Source organism: Sus scrofa, chromosome 1 (genome assembly GCF_054392235.1).
Source record: "Sus scrofa isolate SSC_HxYL_T2T_F1_AM1 chromosome 1, Sscrofa_HxYL_maternal_Yorkshire_Landrace_v2.0, whole genome shotgun sequence".
In the NCBI taxonomy this organism is placed as follows: Eukaryota; Metazoa; Chordata; class Mammalia; order Artiodactyla; family Suidae; genus Sus; species Sus scrofa.
In genome coordinates, this window is record NC_139383.1 from 32,299,269 (window position 1) to 32,323,274 (window position 24,006).

A 24,006-nucleotide genomic window follows, 5' to 3' on the forward strand; every position below is an offset into this window, starting at 1 on the left:
AAATTTGAATCACAGCAGATCAGGCTCCTTTGAAATTCATTCACATTGCAAACGATGAGAAATACCCTGTTCTGGCTTTAAACGTTCTTCATTTGGTGAGCACACTTTGCCCTTGGAAACATAATTATTGTATGAATCTGTCTCATCAGATGCCATCTCCCTGACAAGATGATAGAACATTTATGTATGAATCTTTGTTTCTCCTCAAAACATGTTTTTCTTAGGGAAGAAATTGAAGGACAAGTTTTCAGCCTGTGCAGGCCCCCTATGCTTTCCCTTCTTAGAGTGAATCTTTCTGGCCTGGCACACTCCATTCCTTTTTTGTTCTTTGTCTTTTGTTTTTTATCTTTTTGGGGCTGCACCCACAGCATATGGAAGTTCCCAAGCTAGGGGACAAATAGGAGCTGTAGCTTCTGGCCTACACCACAGCAACTCGGGATCCCAGCCGTGTCTGTGACCTACAACACAGCTCATGGCAATGCCGGATCCTTAACTCACTGAGCACGGCCAGGGATCAAACCCGCAACCTCATGGTTCCTAGTCAGATTCGTTTCTGCTGTGCTGCAACAGGAACGCCTCTATTCCTCATTAAAAGCAGCAAACATGAAGATGCCTGGTATAGAATGCTGTGGCCATGTAAACATTCATTTTGAGAAAAAATCCTTTCTTCATATTCACGAAGTAAAATTAAATTGAAATGAATTTTGAATCAACATTTCAGGACTTCACATGATTATACTGAAAGCACAAAAGTACAAAAACTGTAGGTATTAGCAGATGAAGACTATTGCATTTGGAGTGGATAAGCAATGAGATCCTGCTATATAGCACTGGGAACTATATCTAGTCACTTGTGATGGAGCATGATGGAGGATAATGGGAGAAAAAGTAAGGGTCAGTACAGTAGAAATTGACAGAACACTGTAAATCAACTATAATAGAAAAAATTAAAATCATAAAATAAAATTTTAAAAAGAAAAAAGTTAATAAATAAATACTGGTTAACAGATATGAATATTTAGTATGTTCCACAAAAAATTATTTATTTTTAATTTTTTGACATTTTTTTTTTATTGTTATTTCCCCAATACAATTTTTTTTCTGCTGTACAGCATGGTGACTCAGTTACACAGACATGTACACATTCTATTTTCGCATGTTATCATGCTCCGTCATAAGTGACTAGACGTAGTTCCCAGTGCTACACAGCAGGATCTCAATATTTTTTTTTTTTTATTTCCCAGGAAGTTTTTAATTCCTCACTGGATTTTTCCACCTATGTTCCACAAAAATTTTAATGTATTATTGTCTTAACATAATATTTAACAGAATATGTCACGGAGAAAAACAACAAAAAAAAAACAGATGCCAAAACAAAAGGGTGTTAAAGAAGTCAAAACTAAAGATAATAAATAATTTGTAAATGGCACTCACCAATCACAATTGATGACTCACAGTGATAATAACCATTACTCTGTTTTTTCTTCAGCATGGAGCACAGATCTATGCAATGTACCACTTCTTCTCCAAATCTGTGACTGATAAATTTTTCATAGACTTTGGGGTCTATTTTTTTCACTCCCTTGAAATGACAAAACAAAATCACATCAATCAATCATTTCACCTAGGAAACCAGTTCATATCTCTATCACTTTTTCAGAACATGATATTACATTTTGATATACGGTGCTGCCTACCAGCATCTGAAAATGATACCACAAAAATGTTGTAAATGTGTCTTTAAAGTCTCTCTGCCTAGAATGAGTTGTATTAAAAAAACTATTAAGGAGTGTTGGGTTTGAACTTGGAAGCATTCAAACCTTCATATGCTTTAAACTTCAGAAAGAGTAAAGTACATCACGTTGAAATTTGAGATATCAAGGCAAGAGTAATCATCACCAATGACAACGGAGAAAAGGGTGAATATTTTCAAAGTTAGATGGATCTTAATTAATATTTTATAGTGTGTAAAATGTTCTAATAAAATGGATGCCATTTTTAAACTCCTTATGTAAGCTTATTTGAAGTGGTGTAGAGGGGTCAATGGAGCTTCCAGGTCTTTCCCAACCTGCCCCTCCTGCTTCTCAGTGTGTTTTCACAGCAGGAAGAGGGCTGGTTGTTGAAAAATTACAGTGGGATGTTCTTGGTACCTCTGGAGTTTCCCAAAATATGGAAAAGAATATCTTCCTCTCCCCTTATTATACAATGGTCCTATACCTGTCTCATAATCTCAAAACACAATCCATAAAATGAAGGAAGTACCCCACAGGGCAAGTCTTTTGGCTGATTGACCATGTGTGACATTTTTCTTTTAATTTACACATATTTTTACATTGCCCTGGAACTAGCTATCATTTGCTAAAACTTAAGAAATTATTCAGAATCTAGAAAAAAAAGAAACAAAAGTCATTCATGACCCTGTTATTTATATAAAATATATTAACCCTATGGTATATTTCCTTCAAATCTTTTTCTATGCATAGATGTTATTTTCACATTACACTTATATAAAGCTTACCAAGTATAAATAAAAGTTTCCCTTTTTATTCATGAAAATTATTATAAAAATTTTTAAATAGATATAAAAACAAAAAAATTAAATTACCTCAAACTACTACTACATAATTTTGTTATGTATCTTATTTTTCCCATGCAAGACATGAGTTGTACCATGAATACTATTTGATAACCAGCTTTTTTCAGTTAATATGTCATATCAATAAATAATATACAGCATTCTCCTTTTCTTTCTTTTTTTTTTTTTTTTTTTTTTTTGCTTTTGAGGACCACGCCTATGGCACATGCAGGTTCCCAGGCTAGGGGTCAAATCAGAGCTACAGCTGCTGGTCTACGCCACAGCCACAGCAATGCAGGATGAGCTGCGTCTGCAACCTACACCACAGCTCACAGCAACGCCAGATTCTTAACCGAGTGAGCAAGGCCAGGGATTGAACCCGCAACCTCATGGTTCCTAGTCAGATTCCTTTCCGTTGCTCCACAATGGGAACTCCAATAAATAATATATAGATGTGCAAAATATTTTTATGTCTTCTTAGTACACCACTGTATGGAGATATAGTTTATCCATTCAGTTCTTTCTTGTTGGACATTTAGGTTGGTCTTAACTTTTAATGTTAATATTTAACATGTTTTTGTTGATATGTTTTTGTTCTACGTCCAAACTGAGCTGATCTTTCCTTCTGCTCCTCTTACAGACTTTCCCACCTCAGGTAACAGGAACTGTGTTTGAGGTGATCAGGCTGAAAGCCTTGGGGTCATCCTTGATTCTCCTCTTTCCCTCAACCCACTTCCAATCAAATCATGTTGGCTCTACCTTCAAAACATACTCGATTCTCACCATCCCCTGCTGCCTCTGTCTGAGCCACCTCTGTTTCTTTCACCTGGATTATCCCGATAGCCTTCTGACCCCTTCTTAAGCCAAATGGATCCTATAAACACCTACACTCGGATCAGGTCACCACCCTGATCAAATTTCCCCAAAGGGTCCCATGTCTCTCAAAGGAAGAGCCAACCTGCCCAGAGCATCCTGCAAGGTCCTATAGTTCTCGGGCCTCGGGTCCACCGCTCTCACCTTCGTCCCTTTGCAGCCTCCCTTATCTCCTCACTCTTCCATGAACATGCCAGGTGGAGCCCACCCCACAGCCCTTGTGCTGCCTGTTCCCTCCTCCTTGAATGCTCTTCCCCACATACCCTCACCTCCTTTAATTCCTTGCTTAAACATTACTTTCTTGATAGGGCTGCACTTAACCACGCCATTTAATTTGTGCTTCGGCCCCAGGAGATGCTCCCAAATCCTCTCTACCCTTCTCTCTGTATATGTACTTATGGATATATATTTCCATAGCACTTGCTATCTTCTAACATACTATGCAATTTATGCTTGTTTTCATTGTCTGTCATTATCTATCTTTCTCCATTAGAATGTGAGCTCCACACAAGGATTGTTGTCTGATTTTTACTGGCTGAAATAACCCCAGGGCCCAGAACAGTGCTTGACATGGCACAGTGCCCAATAAAAAATTGTCACAGGAGTTCCCATCGTGGCGCAGTGGTTAACGAATCTGTCTAGGAACCATGAGGTTGCAGGTTCGATCCCTGCTCTTGCTCAGTGGGTTAACGATCCGGCGTTGCCGTGAGCTGTAGTGTAGGTTGCAGACGCAGCTCATCCTGCATTGCTGTGGCTGTGGCGTAGACCAGCAGCTGTAGCTCTGATTTGACCCCTAGCCTGGGAACCTGCATGTGCCTCAGGAGCGGCCCAAGAAATGGCAAAAAGACAAAAAAAAAAAAAATTGTCACAGATGCAAAGGATGATAAAGTTTCAAGAAGATAATTGACAATATCAACTGCTGCTCATTCAGAGTTCAACAAGAATGAAACCGAATGGCTTTCTTTGGACTCGGTGAATAGCATGCCTTGAGAGAGACAGTGGAGCCTAAAGCTGAGAGGCAGTCAGGGTGTGTGAGCTCAAGTCCTGGCTTGGTCACTTTTCAGCCACGTGGCTTCAGTTTCTTTATCTATAAAATGAGGTCAACCACAGGATCTACCTCTAAGTGTTACAGGCATTAAAGGAGTGAATTTATAAAAAGTGCTTAAAACAGTAATTGTTATAATGTATATTTTAAAGGTAAGATTTTAGGAGAAAAAAAAATGTTCCAAGTAAATGGAAACTGTTATTATTTCTCTTTCCAACATTCTTTCCTTTGTGTATGTTTGTTGGGGGGTGAGGGTGTCATTCCCTTCCACCAAGCAGAAGTCTAGTGATAACTTAGCAGAAAAATAAGGAACTTCAGTTTTCAAGATACCACTGCCAGCACTGACTAACCAATATAATCTGCTTTCCCATTTTGTAAGATGTCATTACTTTTCTAAATAAGAAATAAGGGAAACATGAGAGCTACTCTAATCTGTTAGGCTAATTAATTTAATTTTAGCAAAAAGTAAGCACCGACTATGTTGCAAGAATTCTCCACAGATGACTTCCAACATGAATCTTAAGGAGTTATTTTTTACTAGAGAGTGAAACGGAACTGATTCTTTAACTCATGATTTATAGAGAACTATGGTTCAACAAAGCATAAGGCCTTAGAAGGCACTGAAATTATATAGTCTGATCAAAAAACATCTCCAACAATAAAGCATCTAGAAATAGGTAAGAATCTACTTTGCCTGATATATAATATTATCATGATCTTTGTTCACTAGGAAATGTCTTGTTTAACAATATATTTTGTGGGATTTTTTTTTTTTTTAGGCTCTTTTGTCTCATGGCAATAGATGTCTCTCCTAGTAAAATCAATGTGAATAGTCTCCCCATCCAGCTTCAGTAAATGGTGTCTTTCCTTTATAATAAAAGAAAGGACTATCATTCAAAGAAAATAAACAAGTACATCAAAGTTGGGTATCTTTAGGGTAAGGCTAAGTAGCCTCCTATTTTCTACATGGATTCCTTAGGTTGCCAAACTAGTCCCAGAGACATCACCCTGTAAGGTTATAGTTTAAAACTAAAAAGGCTGCTTTTCAGGTTTTAGACCACAAATTATTCTTTGCCTCCCTTCTTCACAGCCCAGACAAGGCACCTCGTCATTTAAAGAAAGATGAAGGTATAACATGTTAAGAGAACTCAAAGAAAAATAACAAAATAGTTAAAGCCAGGAAAGGAAACTATATATAAAAGGAAAGCCTTTATATTTGACCTATAAAGGCTAAGAGAGTTGGGACTTTTTTTTTTCAAACAATACAGAGGGTATCTTCAACAAAACCATGCTAAGGATGTTGCAACCTGGAATTCTGAATATGCCTGCTGATTGTCTAGTACTATGCTTGAAAATTATTTTTGCCTTGGACCTAACAGAGACAGGGTATATTTTTTAAGGCTTCACACTGAAAATTGTACCCAATATAACTGACATAAAATTATGCATTGTAACACTGAAGGAGAAAATAGGAAGTTAAACACAGAATGTCACATTTTGAAACAATAAATGAATGGCAAGAAACACCAAAGAGAAAAATCTGTCAAGACTGTCTTAACTCATCATCAAAAATGACTGAAGTTTTATTTCCCTTTGGTCTAGATTCAGGTATAGTTTAGGGAAAATTATCAGTGATGTGCTAAGCCACTTGATAATTTCTAATACAATGGACCATGAAACCCTGAGGAACTTCATTCTTGATTGTAACTTGGCATCCAAACAGCAAAAATGCCATTGAGAGCATGCTGGGTATTTTTAGAATCATCTGATGGCTGCATCTGATAAGTCATGGAAATTTATTTACTCAGGAAGTACTCACCATATCATTTGCATTTAGTTAAATGATGTGTATAATTTAATACACACCAAAGAGGGCTCAGTCTCACATTACGATGCATCCAACTGTATTTTCAATATAGGAAATAAACAGAGCCACACAATATGAAAATTCACATTCAGTAACAATTGGAATGTGAACATCTTTAAGGTTCTGAAAGATAAAATACTTATTATTCACCTTCATTTTCCACGACAAAGTTATTGTGATCAGAAAAACAATGAAATGCCAGTTTTGTTAATAAGATGCCAGTTTTTGTAAGAGAAGGTAATTTCATATTGTTATTTGTTATCTTATTACAATAATCACAACTTCCATGATGAAAAAAATAAACAGGCTGCATATCAAACACGAAAATAATTGTGTCCTTCTGATGTTAAACTTGATATTCCTGGAGCTCTGTTGTTTTCCAACCATTTATTCCTGTCTTGCAGCAGCTATGAAAGAAATGCATGTTTCCTGTGATAATGGCATAAACCAAAATTCCAGAATTTGGAATTAAATTAAGAGCCAAACCAGGAGTTCCCTGGTGGCTTGACAGTTAAGGATCCAGCACTGTCACTGCTTTGGTGCATGTTCAATATCTGGCCCAGGAACTTCCACATGACTTGTGCAAGGCAAAAAAAAAAAAAAAAAAAAAGAGCCAAACCAAACTGGCCTGTTAGTCTGGGCATCAGCTGATTAAAGATGAATGGTAATCGTTTATGCTCATTTTCATAAATGGAAAAAAGTTACATATCTTTAGTGATATGATAGTGTTTAAAAACCAAAATTATTTTTATTTTTCTATAATGCTTTTTATTTTTTCTGTTATAGCTGGTTTACGGTGTTCTGTCAATTTTCTATTGTACAGCTAAGTGACCCAGTCACACACATAGATATACATTCTCAAAATTATTTTGACTGATCACTGCTCCAAGTGAAAAGTTACATATTGGTGATCTGAAGTTATAAACTGATTATATAACTTCAAAAGACTCCCCTAAAGCAAACCTTACTTTGGAATTCTTAATGACTCCATCCCTTGGCAAAAGAACTTTTTCCATCCTTATTTGTACAGTCTCATTTCCGTTTCTCCCTGATGCAGACCTCGTAATGACCTCCCTGTCAGCTGCTTTCCTCCCCCAGCCCTCTCAGCAGGGAAAACAGGCCTGTCCCCTTCAGGCTCAGTGCCTCCCAAGCCTGTTCATGACCAGGGCGGGCGAGGGGAAAGGGAGAAGTCTTTACTGCACAGCAAATCCGCTCTAGAAGAGTCTGGTGATTTCAGAACTAGTGCCCAGCACCCCCGGAAGAACTCCTTTGCAGCGCTCCCATCTCCTCTTCCTGCCCCTCTCAGCCAGCCTGTGAGCTTGGGCTCTGCCTGAGCGCCTCCCTGCCACCGCCCCCCCATCTAGCAATGCCCATTTCCTACCTGGCTGAGGCCCTGACACCTGCCTAGTGCCTGTCAATGACTTTAGAGATGAAAAAGTAATGAGTGATGGAAAATAGAAAAGGCAGTGGTACTTGGCTCATCGTTCTATCCCAATCTGAAAAAATGATGCTGTCTGCCATCAGTTTAGCAACAATAATAGAAAATAATGTACATCGTATTTACCATGTACAGGCACTGCTCTGTGAACTTATTAAACTTATCTAATAATTGCAATAACCTTATGAGAGTAGTACCATTATTATCCCCAGATAAGGAAACCAAATCACAGAGAAATTAGGTCACTTACCGAAGGACACAAAGCAAGTTAAGAGGTAGAGCTTAGAATCAGATTCAGGAAAAGTGGAGAACACAGACAAATTGAAAAGAGCAGAATGATAATATTCAAGCTCTTTCACGATTTAAAATATTAAAATTCTAAGGATATTAATCATTCTTAAGATATAATTATATATTCTATCATATTTATAAAACGAATGTAAAAATTACTTTCAGGACCTCTAGCATCTAAAATACCTGCTTTTAACACGCCTTGTGTGTGTGTGTGTGTGTGTGTGTGTGTGTGTTTTGTCCTTTTAGGGTTGCACCCGTGGCATATGGAGGTTCCCAGGCTAGGGGTCAAATCGGAGCTGTAGCCACCAGCCACAGCCACAGCCACAGCCACGCCAGATCCAAGCCACGTCTGCGACCTACACCACAGCTCACGGCAACACCAGATCCTTAACCCACTAAGCAAGGCCAGGGATTGAACCCGCAACCTCATGGTTCCCAGTCAGATTCGTTTCTGCTGCGCCACAACGGGAACTCCTTAACATGCTGTATTAATATTAATAAGTGATGACTATATGTCCATAGTAAATGAATTTCATAAAGGGAGATGAGAAAGAATTCATAGATGCTACTTACACATAGTAAAAATTATCCAATTAATCCAGTCTTTAAAAAGAACTCTTCTTATACTGCTAATACGCGAATAATCAACGAAAATCCTGGCAGAGATTATCTGAACTTCTTAAACCAGCTGTTCATTTGAGTATATAGTATTTCTTGATTCTTCATTTTACCTTCTGCTGGAACATCTATGTGTCTCGCCATGAGGCTTTTCAGGTAGGTCACCCTCTTAATCCCTCTATTTATATATACTTGCTTTTAGCATTGCTGTTTTGTTTGATCTTGAGGCTTTATGGAAAGAAAAAGTAGAAACTCTTGACCCTAGCATTGTATCTAACATTTACAATATTCTACCTTTCAACAAGTAGAAACAGAGCTGCTAGAGCTAAGTTTTTACTGTTGTTGACACCTCCTTCTCCTGATCTTAACACTCTGCGAAGAGCTGGATGCTCCTTGGGAGGATCAAGTGGCAAGGAAAGTGGTCACAGAAGGAAGGTGACAGACAACTCCTGGGAGCACAAGCCACTTCATAAAAAGCACCGTGAGAATATGATGTATTACTTCCTGGGCCTGGAGTTCCTCCCCATGAGGTGCCGGCATCAAACAGAACAGAGGAAGAAATACGGATTTGGGCCATGAACATTTAGTTCATTTATAACCAGCTAATGACATGTTATCGGGAGAGAGAACAAGTCAGTAGCACCCAGGAAGTTCTCAAGGTTGCAGGCTCAATACAACAATCACGGGGTCGTTACAATACCTTTATTTACAGCACAGCCTCTTCCTATATAAACTCGTTCTCTGTCTACTTAACAAACCTCAGCTCCTCCTCAAGCTTCTCAATATAGCCTGAGACATCATATGCTCTTTGGCCATATAACGCTTTATGATATTTGCATGTGGATTTTCTCATTCTAAAGAAGCAAAGAGTCTCATAATTGGGCATCTGAGACTGCCTCCGAGACAGCTCCATCTCAGCTGGACCCTCAACTCCCCTTGACCAAATGCCAACTGTGTTCTTGGCCCTCTGAAGCCTGTGGTCACTCAGTTATAAACAAGCTACAGCCTATTCCTCCCTATCACATCTGTTTTCCTAAGTTTCACTCCTTGGAGCAAATAATGACGTGTCTTCCTGAATTCACCAACTTAACCATTTATTTCTATACACTAAAGATAGCACATAAAGTATCCCTACCTCACCAAATTTCTCACCAAATATGAGCTACATACTCACAACGTAATTCATAATGTTTTCCTCCTTCACTGCCATAGCTTTCCCTTCTAATCAATAATTCTCTAAACGTTAAGTAAATGAGGCCGGCAAGCCATTAGTGTAAAAATTTCTTAGGATCTGAACAAGGAAAGAGGACAGCGAAACTGCTCTACAGAAGTGAATTCAGAAATAAGTTCATACAAGAATCCTAACAATTTTAACTTGTCCTGTAACACTGGCCTATATACTGCAACATACTTATTATATTGTGGTTGGATGGACTTAGGTTTTATAGCCTGGAAGTCAAAAGTATGGAACCATCCATATAAATTGATTGGATTACCCACAGACAGAATTTCAGATCTAACTGCAGCCTTAGATCCAACCTAAATGAGAGTTGAACACCTAGACACTGTAGAAGGAACTGTACAATTGGCAGCATATTTGGTTTTACTTTATTTTATTTTATTTTAGGGCCACAATGGCGGCATATGGAAGTTCCCAGGCTAGGAGTCAAATCGGAGCTGTAGCCAACAGCCAATGCCAGAGCCACAGCAACAGTAACATCAGATCCGAGCCGTGTCTGACCTAGACCACAGCTCCCAGCAATGCCAGATCCTTAGCCCAGTGAGCAAGGCCGGGGAACAAACCCACATCCTCATGGATGTTAGTTGGGTTCGTCAACTGCTAAGCCACAACAGGAACTTCTGGCAGCATATTTTAAATTCATTAGATACCACTAATTGTAATATTTGATGTTAAGCAAGAAAGACCTAGGTTCCTAGGCTAGAGGTCGAATTGGAGCCACAGCAACAGCACAGTCAGAGCCGAGCCACATCTGCCTACACCATAGCTCACAGCAACACTGGATCCTTAACCCACCGAGCAAGGCCAGGGATCGAACCTGTGTCCTCATGGATGCTAGTCAAAGTCGTTTCTGCTGAGCCATGACAGGAACTCTCCTAGAGCATTTTTGTAGCTCATCCTGCTCCTATGCATCTAGGATTTGCTCCTTTTCCCACTTTTTAGGAATTAATCAATTTTCTGGACACCCCTCCCATTAACATTCTTCCCTCCTCCCCTCTTCCTTCTCAGAGGATACCTCACTTCACCCAACCCAACCTCTTTCAACTGCCTGGGTATGTTCCCCACACACCACTGAGGACAAAGCCCCTTCCTAACAGGAAGGTGTCCCAAAGGGTGAGTGTGACAAAAACTAAGCTAAGGAATGAGAGAGCAATAACACTATCAAGATTTACACTGAGTGTGCTATAGGGTAGGAAATGGAACAAGGGAGAAAGCTCACTGATACAAGCCCTTTCCCTTCATTTGGCTGGAAATGTTCCCTAGATCTCATATTAGATAAAAGGAGATGGGGGGGGCAAAAAAACCTACAATAATTGGATATGGAATAGTCATTACACATAAGTCCTGGGCATCATGTGTGGCCCTTAAAGCAATTTCAAAACGAATATTTCTCTCCAGGCACAGCAAGAAATATATTCATAGATTTTCTTTTTCAGTGTGATACCCATTGCTATGTAAAATAATTTTATATATGCATTTGGAATCTTTCTTTTGAACGCATTTCAAACTTAATCTCACATTTAATTGTGAAATCTCCCCTTGGTATACTCTTAAAATCAGAATTAGAAGGATTACATAGTTTTTCTAATGAACTCACAGTCAGCATAATAAATATTCAGTTATATATTGCTTTGAAAGAAAAGTAGAGGAGTTCCCGTCGAATCCGACTAGGAACCATGAGGTTGTGGGTTCCATCCCTGGTTTTGCTCAGTGGGTTAGGGATCCGGCGTTGCCCTGAGCTGTGGTGTAGGTCGCAGACACAGCTCGGATCCAGCGTTGCTGTGGCTCTGGCATAGGCCGGTGGCTACAGCTCCAATTCAACCCCTAGCCTAGGAACCTCCATATGCCACGGGAGAGGCCCTAGAAATGGCAAAAAGACAAAAAAAAAAAAAAAAAAAAAATTTCCAATATTAGGAAAATAAACAAAAGTACCAATACACCAGATTCTATGTAGAAGATACTTGGTGTTGTTTGAATTATCACAAACTGGAAATAACCTTCACCAATAAAGAAATGTTTGCTAAACTACCACAGGGCCATACTAGGAACTATCATAAACAAAAGTGTGGGTTAGAGCAACATACATTGAAATGGCAAAAAGACCAAAAAAAAAAAAAAAAAAAGTAGAGTTAAAAAAAAGATTATCAGGCCAGCCAGTAATTTTCACACAGCCATCTCTTTCGGAGATTTTAAAAATTAAGAATGTTTTCAAAATTTCAGAAGCACTTCTAGACTAAGAAAATAAGCAGTAGGCAAAAAAAAAAAATTAAAAATAAAAAATAAGAGACGCTAATAAGAAGCATGGAATCTTAGGGTGACAGTATGCCAAAATGATGCACACTGGCATATCCCATTTGCTCTATTGCTCCACTCAGTATGTTCATCAGTCAGGAAAGCAAGACCAGCCAAAGCTGACCCCACCCCTGCGTGTCTGCCGCATCCCCACTTCCTACAATTCAGGCACATGCCAGCAGGGATCCGTGTGACAGAAAGTTACAATCTGCTGAGAAGTGTGTTGACATGATTTTCCTATTCATTCAGCTAATTCCCAGGTGACTACCCCACTCCCACCCCTTCATTCCTTTGACCTAAGTTCTAGAAATATTTGCACTGAAGTTCCAGAGCACAAGGTTCTCTGATTATCAGGCCTGGAAGAGTAAGGAGCAACATGCAATCCACGGAGAAGCAGTCATGAAAAACAGGATGAAGATGAATAAGGAGGGGATGTTGCTAAGGGTGCAGGGCCACTAGAGAGAGTCCCAGAACATTCTCCCAGGTGATGGCTGATTAAAATCCACAGTAGCGCTGAAGAGAAATATAAAATCACTCCGAAAAAAAATGATCTGATCTAAATCAAGTTAACAAGTTATTATAATCGAATTCAGCTATGGGGAAGGCAATAGCCAGGGAAGGAAGAAAAGTATGTTTATACTCTTGCTACAAGCTTGAGTGCAGGTAAAGATACAGATGTACTTAGAACACCTTAAAAATGGGTCTGCAGGAAGTCCCGTCCTGGCTCAGCAAAAGCAAATCTGACTAGTATACATGAGGATGTGGGTTTGATCCCTGGCCTCACTCAGTGGGCTAAGGATCCGACATTGCCATGAGCTGTGGTGTAGGTTACAGACACGGCTCAGATCCTGAGTTGCTATGGCTGTGGTGTAGGCCAGCAGCTACAGCTTCAATTCGACCCCTAGCCTGGGAACCTCCATATGCCATGGGTGCAGCCCTCAAAAGCCAAAAAAAAAAAAAAAAAAGGTGAGTCTTCAAAATGGTGTCATAAATTTTACCAACAATTTAAAAAGTTGACCACTTACTGGAGAAAACAAGCTGGAGTTCCTGCAGCCAACGGTGGCTAATCCCTTAGGCGATATGAGCTCTATTTATTAGGTTTTTTTTTTCAATTAGGTTTTTAACTACAATATGCAGTTTTGCCCTGGCAACAAGACCAATAAAACTTCTTTTTTTAATTTACAAGAGTAACCAATTAGAAAAACTGAGCAATTTAGTTTTCTCTTTTTAAGTACCTCTGCTTGAGAGAATAAGATACTAATAAATGGTCAAAATAAACCAGCTCATACTTAAGAATGAAAGTATAATTCCAATGCAAACTATAGTTTAGAGTGCAAATTTAGCTTCTTTTCAAATCTAAATGGGGCTCTCAAGAAAAATATAGCATTACTTTCTTTAATTTTGTAGCTTATTATAATTAACAGGAGGTGGATTGGCCAGTGAATTTCGCCATTCTTCACAGTGGTAGAGAAAGCCTTACTGCCACTCAAATAATGTTAGCTGCTTTGTTTGTTTTTGTTTTTGTTTTTGTTTTGTTTGTTTGTTTTTTGCTTGTTTTTAATTGCTCAATGAATTTATTACGTTTGTAGTTGTACAATGATCATCACAATCCAATTTTATAGGATTTCCAACCCACAACCCCAGTGCATCCCCCCCCACCCCCCAAACTGTCTCCTTTGGAGACCATAAGTTTTTCAATGTCTGTGAGTCAGTATCTGTTCTGCAAAGAAGTTCAGTCTGTCCTTTTTTCAGGTTCCGCATGTCAGTGAAAGCATTTGATGCTGGTGTCTCATTGTATGGCTGACTTCACTTAGCATGATAATTTCTAGGTCCATCCATGTTGCTAAAAATGCTGGTATTTCGTTCATTTTAATGGCTGAGTAATATTCCATTGTGTATATGTACCACATCTTCTTGATCCACTCCTCTGTTGATGGACATTTAGGTTGTTTCCATGTCTTGGCTATTGAAACTAGTGCTGCAATGAACATAGGAGTACATGTGTCTATCCAGAGTCATGGTTTTCTCTGGCTAGATACCCAGGAGTGGGATTGCTGGGTCAAATGGGAGTTCTATTTTTAGTTTTCTGAGGAATCTCCATACTGTTTTCCACCATGGTTGCACCAATTTACAATCCTACCAACAATGTGATAGGGTTCCTTTTTCTCCACACCCTCTCCAGCACTTGTTTGTAGACTTTTGGATGATGGCCATTCTGGCTGGTGTAAGGTGGTACCTCAGAGTGGTTTTGATTTGCATTTCTCTAATAATGAGTAATGTTGAACATCTTTTCATGTGCTATAATTTTTTTTTTTTGCATTTTTTTGCTTTTTAGGGCCCCATCCACAGCATATGGAGGTTTCCAGGCTAGGGGTTGAATCGGAGCTACAGCCACCAGCCTACACCACAGCTCACGGCAACATCAGATCCTTAACCCATTAACTGAGGCCAGGGATCGAACCCGCAATCTCAATGTTCCTAGTCGTAATTGTTTCCACTGCACCAGGATGGGAACTCCCTGCTTTGCTTTTATATGACTATTCACATTTGTCAGAAATTAGCAGTCATCTATTAAACAAGCTACTATTATATCAACACCATTTTGCAATAAAGTTTACATTTCCTTGCTTATATGTTCTATTTTGCTTTTAACCATAATCAACCCACTGTGGGGTTTGCCAATTTCATACAAGATCATTATGCTCCGTCCTGTCCTTGACTAGAAAAATAAAATTAGTAGAGGTCTCAAAATGTCAAAAGATTACTTTCTGAGAAAAAAATTTTCCCATCACTAATGGTAATTGTTAAGATAGACACAACATTTATATCTTACTAGGGTTAAGGCAAACTCATTTGATTCTCATTACCTTGAAAATTTCATCATTGCATCTTTTAATGCCAGCTCTAAAACTCTGTTTCTTAAATTACACTTAGATCAGAAATTCGTCTGTGGATACAAATGCTAGAAAATAAGTAAAACGTCCACTGAATCCATATGCCTGAAGCAAAATACCACTTTAGGAATTTTCTTGTAGGGTAACGTGTTAAAGATCCGGCATTGCCACTGCAGGGGTTTGGGTTGTTGCTGAGGTAGAGGTTCGATCCCTGGCCTGGGAACTTCTGCATGCTGTGGGTGTGGGCAAAAAAACTGTGTGTGTATACATATAATTTATGTGTGTGTGTGTTATACATATATTTAAGCCTGAACTATCAAAATCAGCATTTCCTAAACCAGGTGCTGCCAAACGCAGTGGATGAAAAAAGGACACGCTGATACCTGGGAAACGATGCTGGGGTAGAACATAAAACTGTTCAAAACATTCATTGCTTTCCTTGTGGTGTCCTTTTCTGCAAATAGGTTTATATACATCCTGTTCTGCGGAACTCAGAAGAGACCATATGACCTGCTTTGGCCAGTAAGACATAAACAGGAACGATGTGCATCACTTCTTAGCAGAAGCATTCAGCTTGTGAATCACCATCTTTCTTTGCCTTCTGCCAAAGGACCAGCAAAGTCCTAGCCAGAAGCCACTCAGCCAAGGTTCCAAACACAGACAAGGTGGAGCAGAGCCACAGATGACACGTGTTGAGGAGCAAAAACTAAACCTTTGCCACTGTAAGTGCTCAAGATTCACAATAAACATTCCTATGTCAGAGATCCTAAGAAGTTCTAAAATAAATACTCAAATTAACTTTATTTAACCCATCACAGAATCCTTATCTCTCATAAAACCCTAAGAGAGGTTCTGAGAGAAGATTTTTAGAAAATGTCAATGAAAATACTGAACTTCAAATCTCCACTCCAGCACAACATTGTAAATCAACTATACTTTAAAAATACACTAATAATAATAATTTTTTTAATCTCCATTCCACTTTGCACAGACTTAACATGAGGCTGTGTCATTTCTTCTAGGGTTTTCAAATTTTTCAAACTCTCTAACAGAAAAAGGGTTAACCAGAAGCCATTTGGGTATTTTGATATTAATCAACTCCCAGAATTCTTCCTTCAAATAATACACCTTTCTTCTTATTATGTCCTATACATTTCAATATTCAAAGATGTATAAAGTATGCAAAGGTTACAAATGAACATTTAGTCAGTCTACCTTTGTAGATCTCATTTCTAATTTTTAAATAATCATAAGCTTACTTATTTAGTTTTTTTCAATATATGGAAACAGACAACACAACAGCATGAAGCTGAAAAATGCATTTGAAACAGAAGTGAAATCAGTAGCTATATATACAGTGCTCTTTGACACACTATAGATGATACAGTTGAATAATGGCACCTAGAATCTCAGAAGAAATTGCAATCCCATCTCACAGCGGATTTCACTGAATTTTTAATGCTAAAAAAACCTCGAACAAAGAGATGTGTTGTTGTGTTTTCTTTATTGATTTTTTTTGGCCACCCCCACTGCATGTAAAAGATCCCAGATGAGGGATCAAACCCGAGCCATAGTGGCAACCCAAGCCGCTACAGTGACAATGCCTGATCCTGAACCTGCTGTGCTGCAAAAGAACTCCTTTATTTACTGATTTTTAACTAAGAAAAATCCACGAAGAATTCCATACTAGAGCCTTAGATCTAAGTGTACCTAATAATATGAAAAGAGATGTATTTTCAGGAATAGGTTACTGAAACAATCAATCTGCTTTATCTTGTACCAAGACCAGTATTGTCAGGAATAATAAATAAAGGCTCCCTAATATCAAGGGCACCTAAAGTGCGGGGAAAGAATGACAGTGGCATGTGGCCTGGCAGGCCCTCTCGGGTGCAGTGATGGACAACTCTTTACAATAAGGGTCCCTGCTCAACTTCTCCACTACTCGCCCTGAAGGCACTCCCCTCCCTTTCTGAAGATGGTACATACTGAGACTCATGCCCTCTGGGCCCCCTTTGGCATCGTCTGTCCCTTCTTACAGTGGAGCCCTCACCCTCTGGGCGTGAAGACTTGCTGATGGCTTCTGAGCTCTCACGCCAATAGACCTGTACAGTATTTTGCACCCTCAAGCAGTGTCTCACGCAAGTTCTGCTGGTCCCTGTTGCTTCAGGCCACACTTGCACATAATTTGGCATCTATAGATTTTTCTATCTCCCAGTTTCACTCAAAATGTAGTCTGTGATATTGTCCCCATCGTCTTTATTGCTCCGTAGGTTTTCCAGGAGGAAAGGTGGAAAGATTGCCACCATCTTCCTAACAGTTCTTAAAGGTCTTTCCCTGTGTGTCATTTTCTCCTTCCATGCATACAAGAAAGCCAGTCTATAGTCGAAAAAAATTCTCCATGTGAAGCCAAATTAGCCTATTTGGTCAAAATGCTTACTTCACACAACATTTCCGAAGAGTGCGGGGGTCAAGAGTCATTAGGACTAAGCTCCTCTTGCATCATGAGCACAGAGGTCAAGGGAGGTTAGGAGATTTGTCCAGTTAAACAACAGAGCTAAAACAAGAAAATTCACACTCAGCCAAATATATTACAGAGGCTCCTTTGAAAAGTAATAGACCAGTATCCTTGAGTTTCAAATAGTTTGTAAAGGCCCATTATCATGCAGACCCAGGAAGGTTGAGTGGCAGCCAAATTACACCAGGCCAGTTAACAAGATCCTAAGAAAATGTGCTACCTGATGGATATAAGAATAAATAATGGTTGTAGGTGAGGAAAGATGACAGCAGAGAATCCTGGCTGGACAGGATGTCAAGAAGGTTGGGATTCAGCCAACCTAACATAGAAACTGTAAATTACAATCCTGATCCTGTATATCCAATCACCAAATAATACAGGGATTGGGTTTTCTTCTTAATGGTACCATCAGAAAAGCATTTCCATCCACACTCTTGTCGTTGTGGTCTTCTTTTTTTTTTTTTTAGGGCCACACCTACGGCATATGGAGGTTCCCAGGCTAGGGGTTGAATCAAGGCTGCAGCTGCTGGCCTAAGCCAGCAACACCAGATCTGAGCTGCATCTGTGACCTACACTGCAGCCTGAAGCAATGCCGGATCCTTAATTCACTGAGCAAGGCCGGGGATCAAACCCACATCCTCATGGATACTAGTCAGGTTCTTAACCCACTGAGCCACAATAGGAACTCCCCACACACTCATCTCTTCTACTATTTACTGCCACTCCCACTGATGTCTGCCTTATATCTTCTTCCCTACTTCCCCCAACCTCATCATCACACAGTCTGACAACCACCCCTCTGCCCCTTGCTTTGTGCATATCAAATTCTGCACTCAAAACAAACCAGCCTCAATGACAATAACTAATAATTTCAAAGAAGATCATTTCTTTCATTCTAAAAATCTCTCATTGTCTGACTCTCTGAAAAGCTGCTATAAGGAAGTGCACATTAATAACTTACAGCTTTGAAATTTGAAAGTCATAACTCAGGAAAGATATCTAAGAAGTTTACAAAATAATTTATGCTTAAAAACAACTGGTCTATCCATGGAAATACTGAATTTATTTCTTAAAGAATCTGGACCTGCATGTTTGATTTGAAATTGGTCTTCTTCTGCCACCAAGTGTTAGCACACACTTCTAACCAACTAATTTCTGCAATGTTCAAAAACCACAGAAATACAGTCACTCAATGGGAAAAATAAATCCAAAAGAATGCATTATAAAAAGCATAAACCTAAACTAGTTGTCTAACCATGTGGAACAAATATACTCTAAAGAAACTATAAAGATGACTTGATATTTAGGTATTATTTCAGAGACAAAGTAATTAAATAAGATTTTCTGAGGCTTCATTTGATTAAAGAAGCTAAAACTTTGAAATCACAGTGATAATCAAAATAGCCTTAAAATACACAAAACTACTTTCAGTATTCTCTTATGCAATACACTCCATTATAAGTCCATGAAACTAAGAATACACAAAATTAACACACTGACTGAACGTCTTATGGTGTTAGAAAAATATATAATTGTCAAAAAAAAAAAAAAAAGTCTTTTGCTTTTCAGAGTCTCAGAGAATTTAGTTCTCTAGTCTGGGAACCAAAATACCACATTGTAGCAGAGGAAGTTCCATGTCAGGAAACTGGAAAGAGAGTTTCTACATTTTCAGCGTTCTGAATACAGTCTATAGAACTTTCAGTTCTCCCACAGGAATTTTGGTTACTTCTACTAAACGGTATTACTTGCAAACAGGTGCCTACATGAGGACGGTAGTTCAGAAAGCAGGGACCTCTGCAACCAGCACTGAACACTGCGGGGAAATTATCACACAGGCTCTTTACCATCATCCCTATGTGAACTCTCAGCCAGACATCTGCGCCAGACACCTGTCCACATCTTTTATGTCAATGAAGTGCTCTGTCTTCATGAGCAGACCAATTATGTCTCTAACCCTGAATCTTTTTTTGGGGGGGGGGGCACACCCACAGAATGTAGAAATTCCCAGGCCAGGGATCAAAACCATGCCACAGCAGTGACCCAAGCTACAGAACCAACTCAAGCCACAACAGTGACAATGCCAGATCTTTAACCTGCTGAGCCACTAGGGAGGAACGCCCTGAATCTCTCTCTCTCTCTCTTTTTTTTTTTTTTTTTTTAACATTTTTAGGTCATTTTAAAATGACACATTATACAGTGAAAAGAAAAATCAATTGAGGTACTACTTACTATAGAATAATTGGCAAACGCTTCCTTTAGATAATAATGAATGTGTCATCTGTCTTACTAACTCAGATTTAACTTATAATGATCCAGAACATTCCTCTACCCAGAACACCACTTTTTAGCAACAATTACCTTGTCCATCTGGACAAAAGGAGAACCAGTATCTTAGGAGCACACCAGTATCTACTGGTTACGCAAAATGATTTCCAGATGAACTCCTGGCAGGTCTAATTGAAAAGTAACAGGTAGGCCAACTTGGCACCAATCTTCAAAACACAGCATCTCAGTGGGAGATCTCATTAGCTCTTTTCTAGATACTCTCACTGGGCACCACCCATCCACACCAGAAGGTCCAGGGATACTCTCAAGCTAACGAAACCTCTAAGTTTTCCACATAGCATCGCTTCTTCTCACCCCTGAATTGTTATGGGACATCTAAGTTGCCCCTCACCACTATGCTCAGTCCACCACAGCTCTGCTTGTCCTCAGAACCCCAGCAAATCCCCAACCAATCAAGATGGAAATCCTGTATATGTCAAGAGGGACTTACTATGTTAAGGTGGTATTAAGGTGAGTTCTGTTGACTACATCTACCAGAAAAATCATGGGCTAAACAAGCAACTGCGCAAACCCAGTTTTTACCTCCGTAATACACTGAAGTACATAATGAATGTTAAAGGCAAAATCACGTAAATTATTTGTATACAACTTTAATTCTTTTTTTTTTTTTTTGTCTTTTTGCCTTTTTGCCTTTTTGCCTTTTCTAAGGCTGCTCCCACGGCATATGGAGGTTTCCAGGCTAGGGGTCGAATCGGAGCTGTAGCCACTGGTCTACACCAGAGCCACAGCAACACGGGATCCAAGCCGTGTCTGTAAACTACACCACAGCTCATGGCAACGCCAGATCCTTAACCCACTGAGCAAAGCCAGGGATGGAACCCGCAACCTCATGGTTCCTAGTCGGATTTGTTAACCACTGCACCACAATGGAACTCCTATACAACTTTAATTCTATTCATTTATCTTTAAATAAAATTTATTTTATTCTGTCACATAGCTCTTATAAATATTTTAATAGCTTCTTAAATCAATGATAGGGTTTACCATAAGTGACTTAAACATGCCCCTATTGTTACAGATATTATTTCTGATTTTTCCCTATTATAGACAAAACTTCACTAAACATCTTTTACACATAAAGAATTTCTTCTTTTAAGTCATTTCTTAGTTATAAAATAAAATAGTCCCAAGGATGTAACATACAGCATGGTAACTATAGTTAATAATACTCTATTGGTTATTTGAAAGTTGCTAAGAACATAAGATCATAAAAGTTCTCAATCCCCCGCCAAAAAAGGTAACTATGTGAGATGATGGAAGTGTTAATTCATCTTATTGTGGTAATCATTTTGCAATAATACATATACTAAATTATTACATTGTACACCTTAAACGTATGCAATGTTATATGTCAATTATATCTCAATAAAAAAAAATTTTAGGATAATCTCAGCAGTATGGATTTCTAAAAAGAATACGAAATTTTAACATTTTTTGATGGGCACTGTTCAATTCACTGCTCAAAGGCCCATCCAATTTGTAAGCCACCATTCATAATCTTTGATGATCCTTCCACCTTAAATTTTTGCTAAAAATATTCTTCATACAATGTAGTTGGGAGTATAAATTGGCATCATTGTTTTAAAAGGCAATTTGCAGTGTTTTTGAAAAGTTAAAATGTACAACGCCCTTTGATCTTGAAATTCCAGTTCAAGAAATTCAGTCTTTGAAATACTAGCATATCTACCCAAAGAAACATGAACAAGAATGTTTGCTTTGGAATTCCCGTCGTGGCGCAGTGGTTAACGAATCTGACTAGGAACCATGAGGTTGCAGGTTCGATCCCTGGCCTTGCTCAGTGGGTTAAGGATCCCACGTTGCCGTGAGCTGTGGTGTAGGTCGAAGATGTGGCTCGGATCCCACATGGCTGTGGCTGTGGTATAGGCTGGCAGCTACAGCTCCAATTCAATCCCTAGCCTGGGAATCTCCATATGCCACAGGTATGGCCCTAAAAAAGGCAAAAAAGACAAAAAAAAAAAAAAAAAAAAAAAGAATGTTCACTGTAACATTGTTTATGGGAGCAAAGAAACAGATAATATAATTATTCATCAAGAGGAGAGTATTTAAGTTATATCTTCAATAATATATTTAAATAATTGTTTAATATATATAAACAAAAATATATATATTTTTATATATAAAAAAATAATTGTTTTATATATTTAAATTATATACATATTTATTTCTGTTTTAAAGAAATAATAAATATGCATATGGATCGATATGTCTGCAGTGTACAGGAAAAGGTCAGGAGGATATAGTAACAGTGGTACCTAAGAGAGAGGAATTACAGTGGGATGAAGGGGATGGGAAATGGATGATAAGGAAAATATTGTACCTTTCATTCTGTAGGCTTGTGTGTATTTGGATTGTTTACGGTGAGCATTTATTTATCTAACACTTATATAATTGAAATATCAACTTTTAAAATGAAAAGGACTTGAAATGAGACCAACTTCCTAATATTTGAATTAAAAAAGTTATTTTATACCTCTCTTTGTATTCCCCTCTATTTTATTATCTTTTGTTGCAAGACATGTTTCCTTGAAAACTCCATCTTGTCCTTCTTTACTTTATCCCATCTTCTTATCTTATTTTATCCCATCTTCCTTCTTGGAGAAACAGTCACAGTGCTGGTAAGTGACTTAAGCTTAAGAACAAAGACCTAAAGGCATAAGTGACTTAAGCTTAAGAACTGTTATGTGCCTAGAGGTCAGAATAAGAGCTTAACCCTTTACCACCTAAGTGGCTTTTTAAATAGTAAAAGAACTTATCCACCCATAGCCACTCCTCACCTGATCTCACAATAAAAGCGGTGTGGTTTCTTGAGGCAGGGCGCTCTTGGTCCCTGAGACCTTGAGCCCCCCCCCCCACCTTTACTTAAGATAAATGTCTCTGTGTCTTGTTTTATGTTAACTATTTTTCCTTAAGTTCCACATCACCCGTTCTTCAGCCCCATCCTGCTGAGCTGGCCCCGGCAATCTTTAAAGTAAACTGAATATTAGTAATACATTCCCTTACTGACTTTATCAATGACCTTTCCCTTGCAAACAGATGGACCCAGAATGAAAACCCAGAAGAAAATTAGTGCCGAGATAAGAAAACAGATAGTTGAAAATGTAAAAAAGTTAAGAAACTGAAGAGTCATACATTTTAAAATACTCTGCCTTCTAAATCACAAAGCATAATAAAAATCCACTGATACGGATGTCACCTTTTCAGACAGGTTTTAACTTTTACAGTGGGACCAATGATTTGCTGCATAAAGAAAATACTGGATATTTATTTCAGCCTGTAAGTCTCCAAGTATACTACTCTGTACACCATCTCGACCAGAATCCCTGCGGCGTGTAATAAACTCGAAAGCCAAGGTCTCAGGTCCAACTCCAGATCTGAACTTAGAAGGTGCAAATCTTCAGCTTCAAAAAGCATACCAGGTGACTCAGAAATCCCAAAGTTTAAGATACATTTTCTTAAGCATTCAGAAACACTGACCATCTTAGTTGTAAATAGGAACAAAGCGATTCCACAAATTAAAAGGAAAAATTCTTATTTGGCTTTCCAAAAGACAATACGATCATAGTTTACTTTCTAAAGATTAAACATTCTAATCTAAACAAAAGGCAATCTGTTTTAGATTTTACACAAGATTTAAGCAGGGACTATTTCTATTCTAATTGTCACTCTTTGCCTGTCACCCAGTGTCTGACACACAGTAGACACTTGATAAACAGTTGCTGAATTAATATGATTTGGACCAAGGAGCTCCCCACACGTAGAAATGAAACTGGAGGGACAGGACCTGGTGACTGGGAGGGAAGAAGAGGAGACTGAGGTTGGATTCTGGACGGGGCTCTGCAACTAAGGGCAGTATGATCTCATTTCAGTCACTTAGCCTCTGTCTCAGATCCCTTTCCTGCAAAGTAAAGGAATAGATTCTGTGAAATCAGCTGCTAAGATGTTATTTAAATGCATGCAGTCTGGAACGCTGAAACACAGATTCTAGAGA

General features: G+C 38.7%; 1 protein-coding gene across 7 annotated transcripts in view; it reads right to left on the reverse strand.

Moving 5' to 3' along the window:
• AKAP7 (A-kinase anchoring protein 7) overlaps positions 1-24,006 on the reverse strand; it is a 141,025-nt gene that overhangs the window by 54,751 nt on the left and 62,268 nt on the right. For 6 of the 7 annotated variants that reach the window (XR_014803404.1, XR_014803421.1, XR_002342906.2 and 3 more), the window contains one exon: positions 1,435-1,582. Coding sequence is in view for 3 of the 7 variants with exons in the window: in XM_021087993.2 (XP_020943652.2) it covers positions 1,435-1,582 (148 nt within the window). In the remaining 4 variants the exon portion in view is untranslated. Of the gene's footprint in view, positions 1-1,434; positions 1,583-24,006 lie in introns of those variants that run through there. The other variant, XR_014803418.1, reaches the window with a different exon arrangement.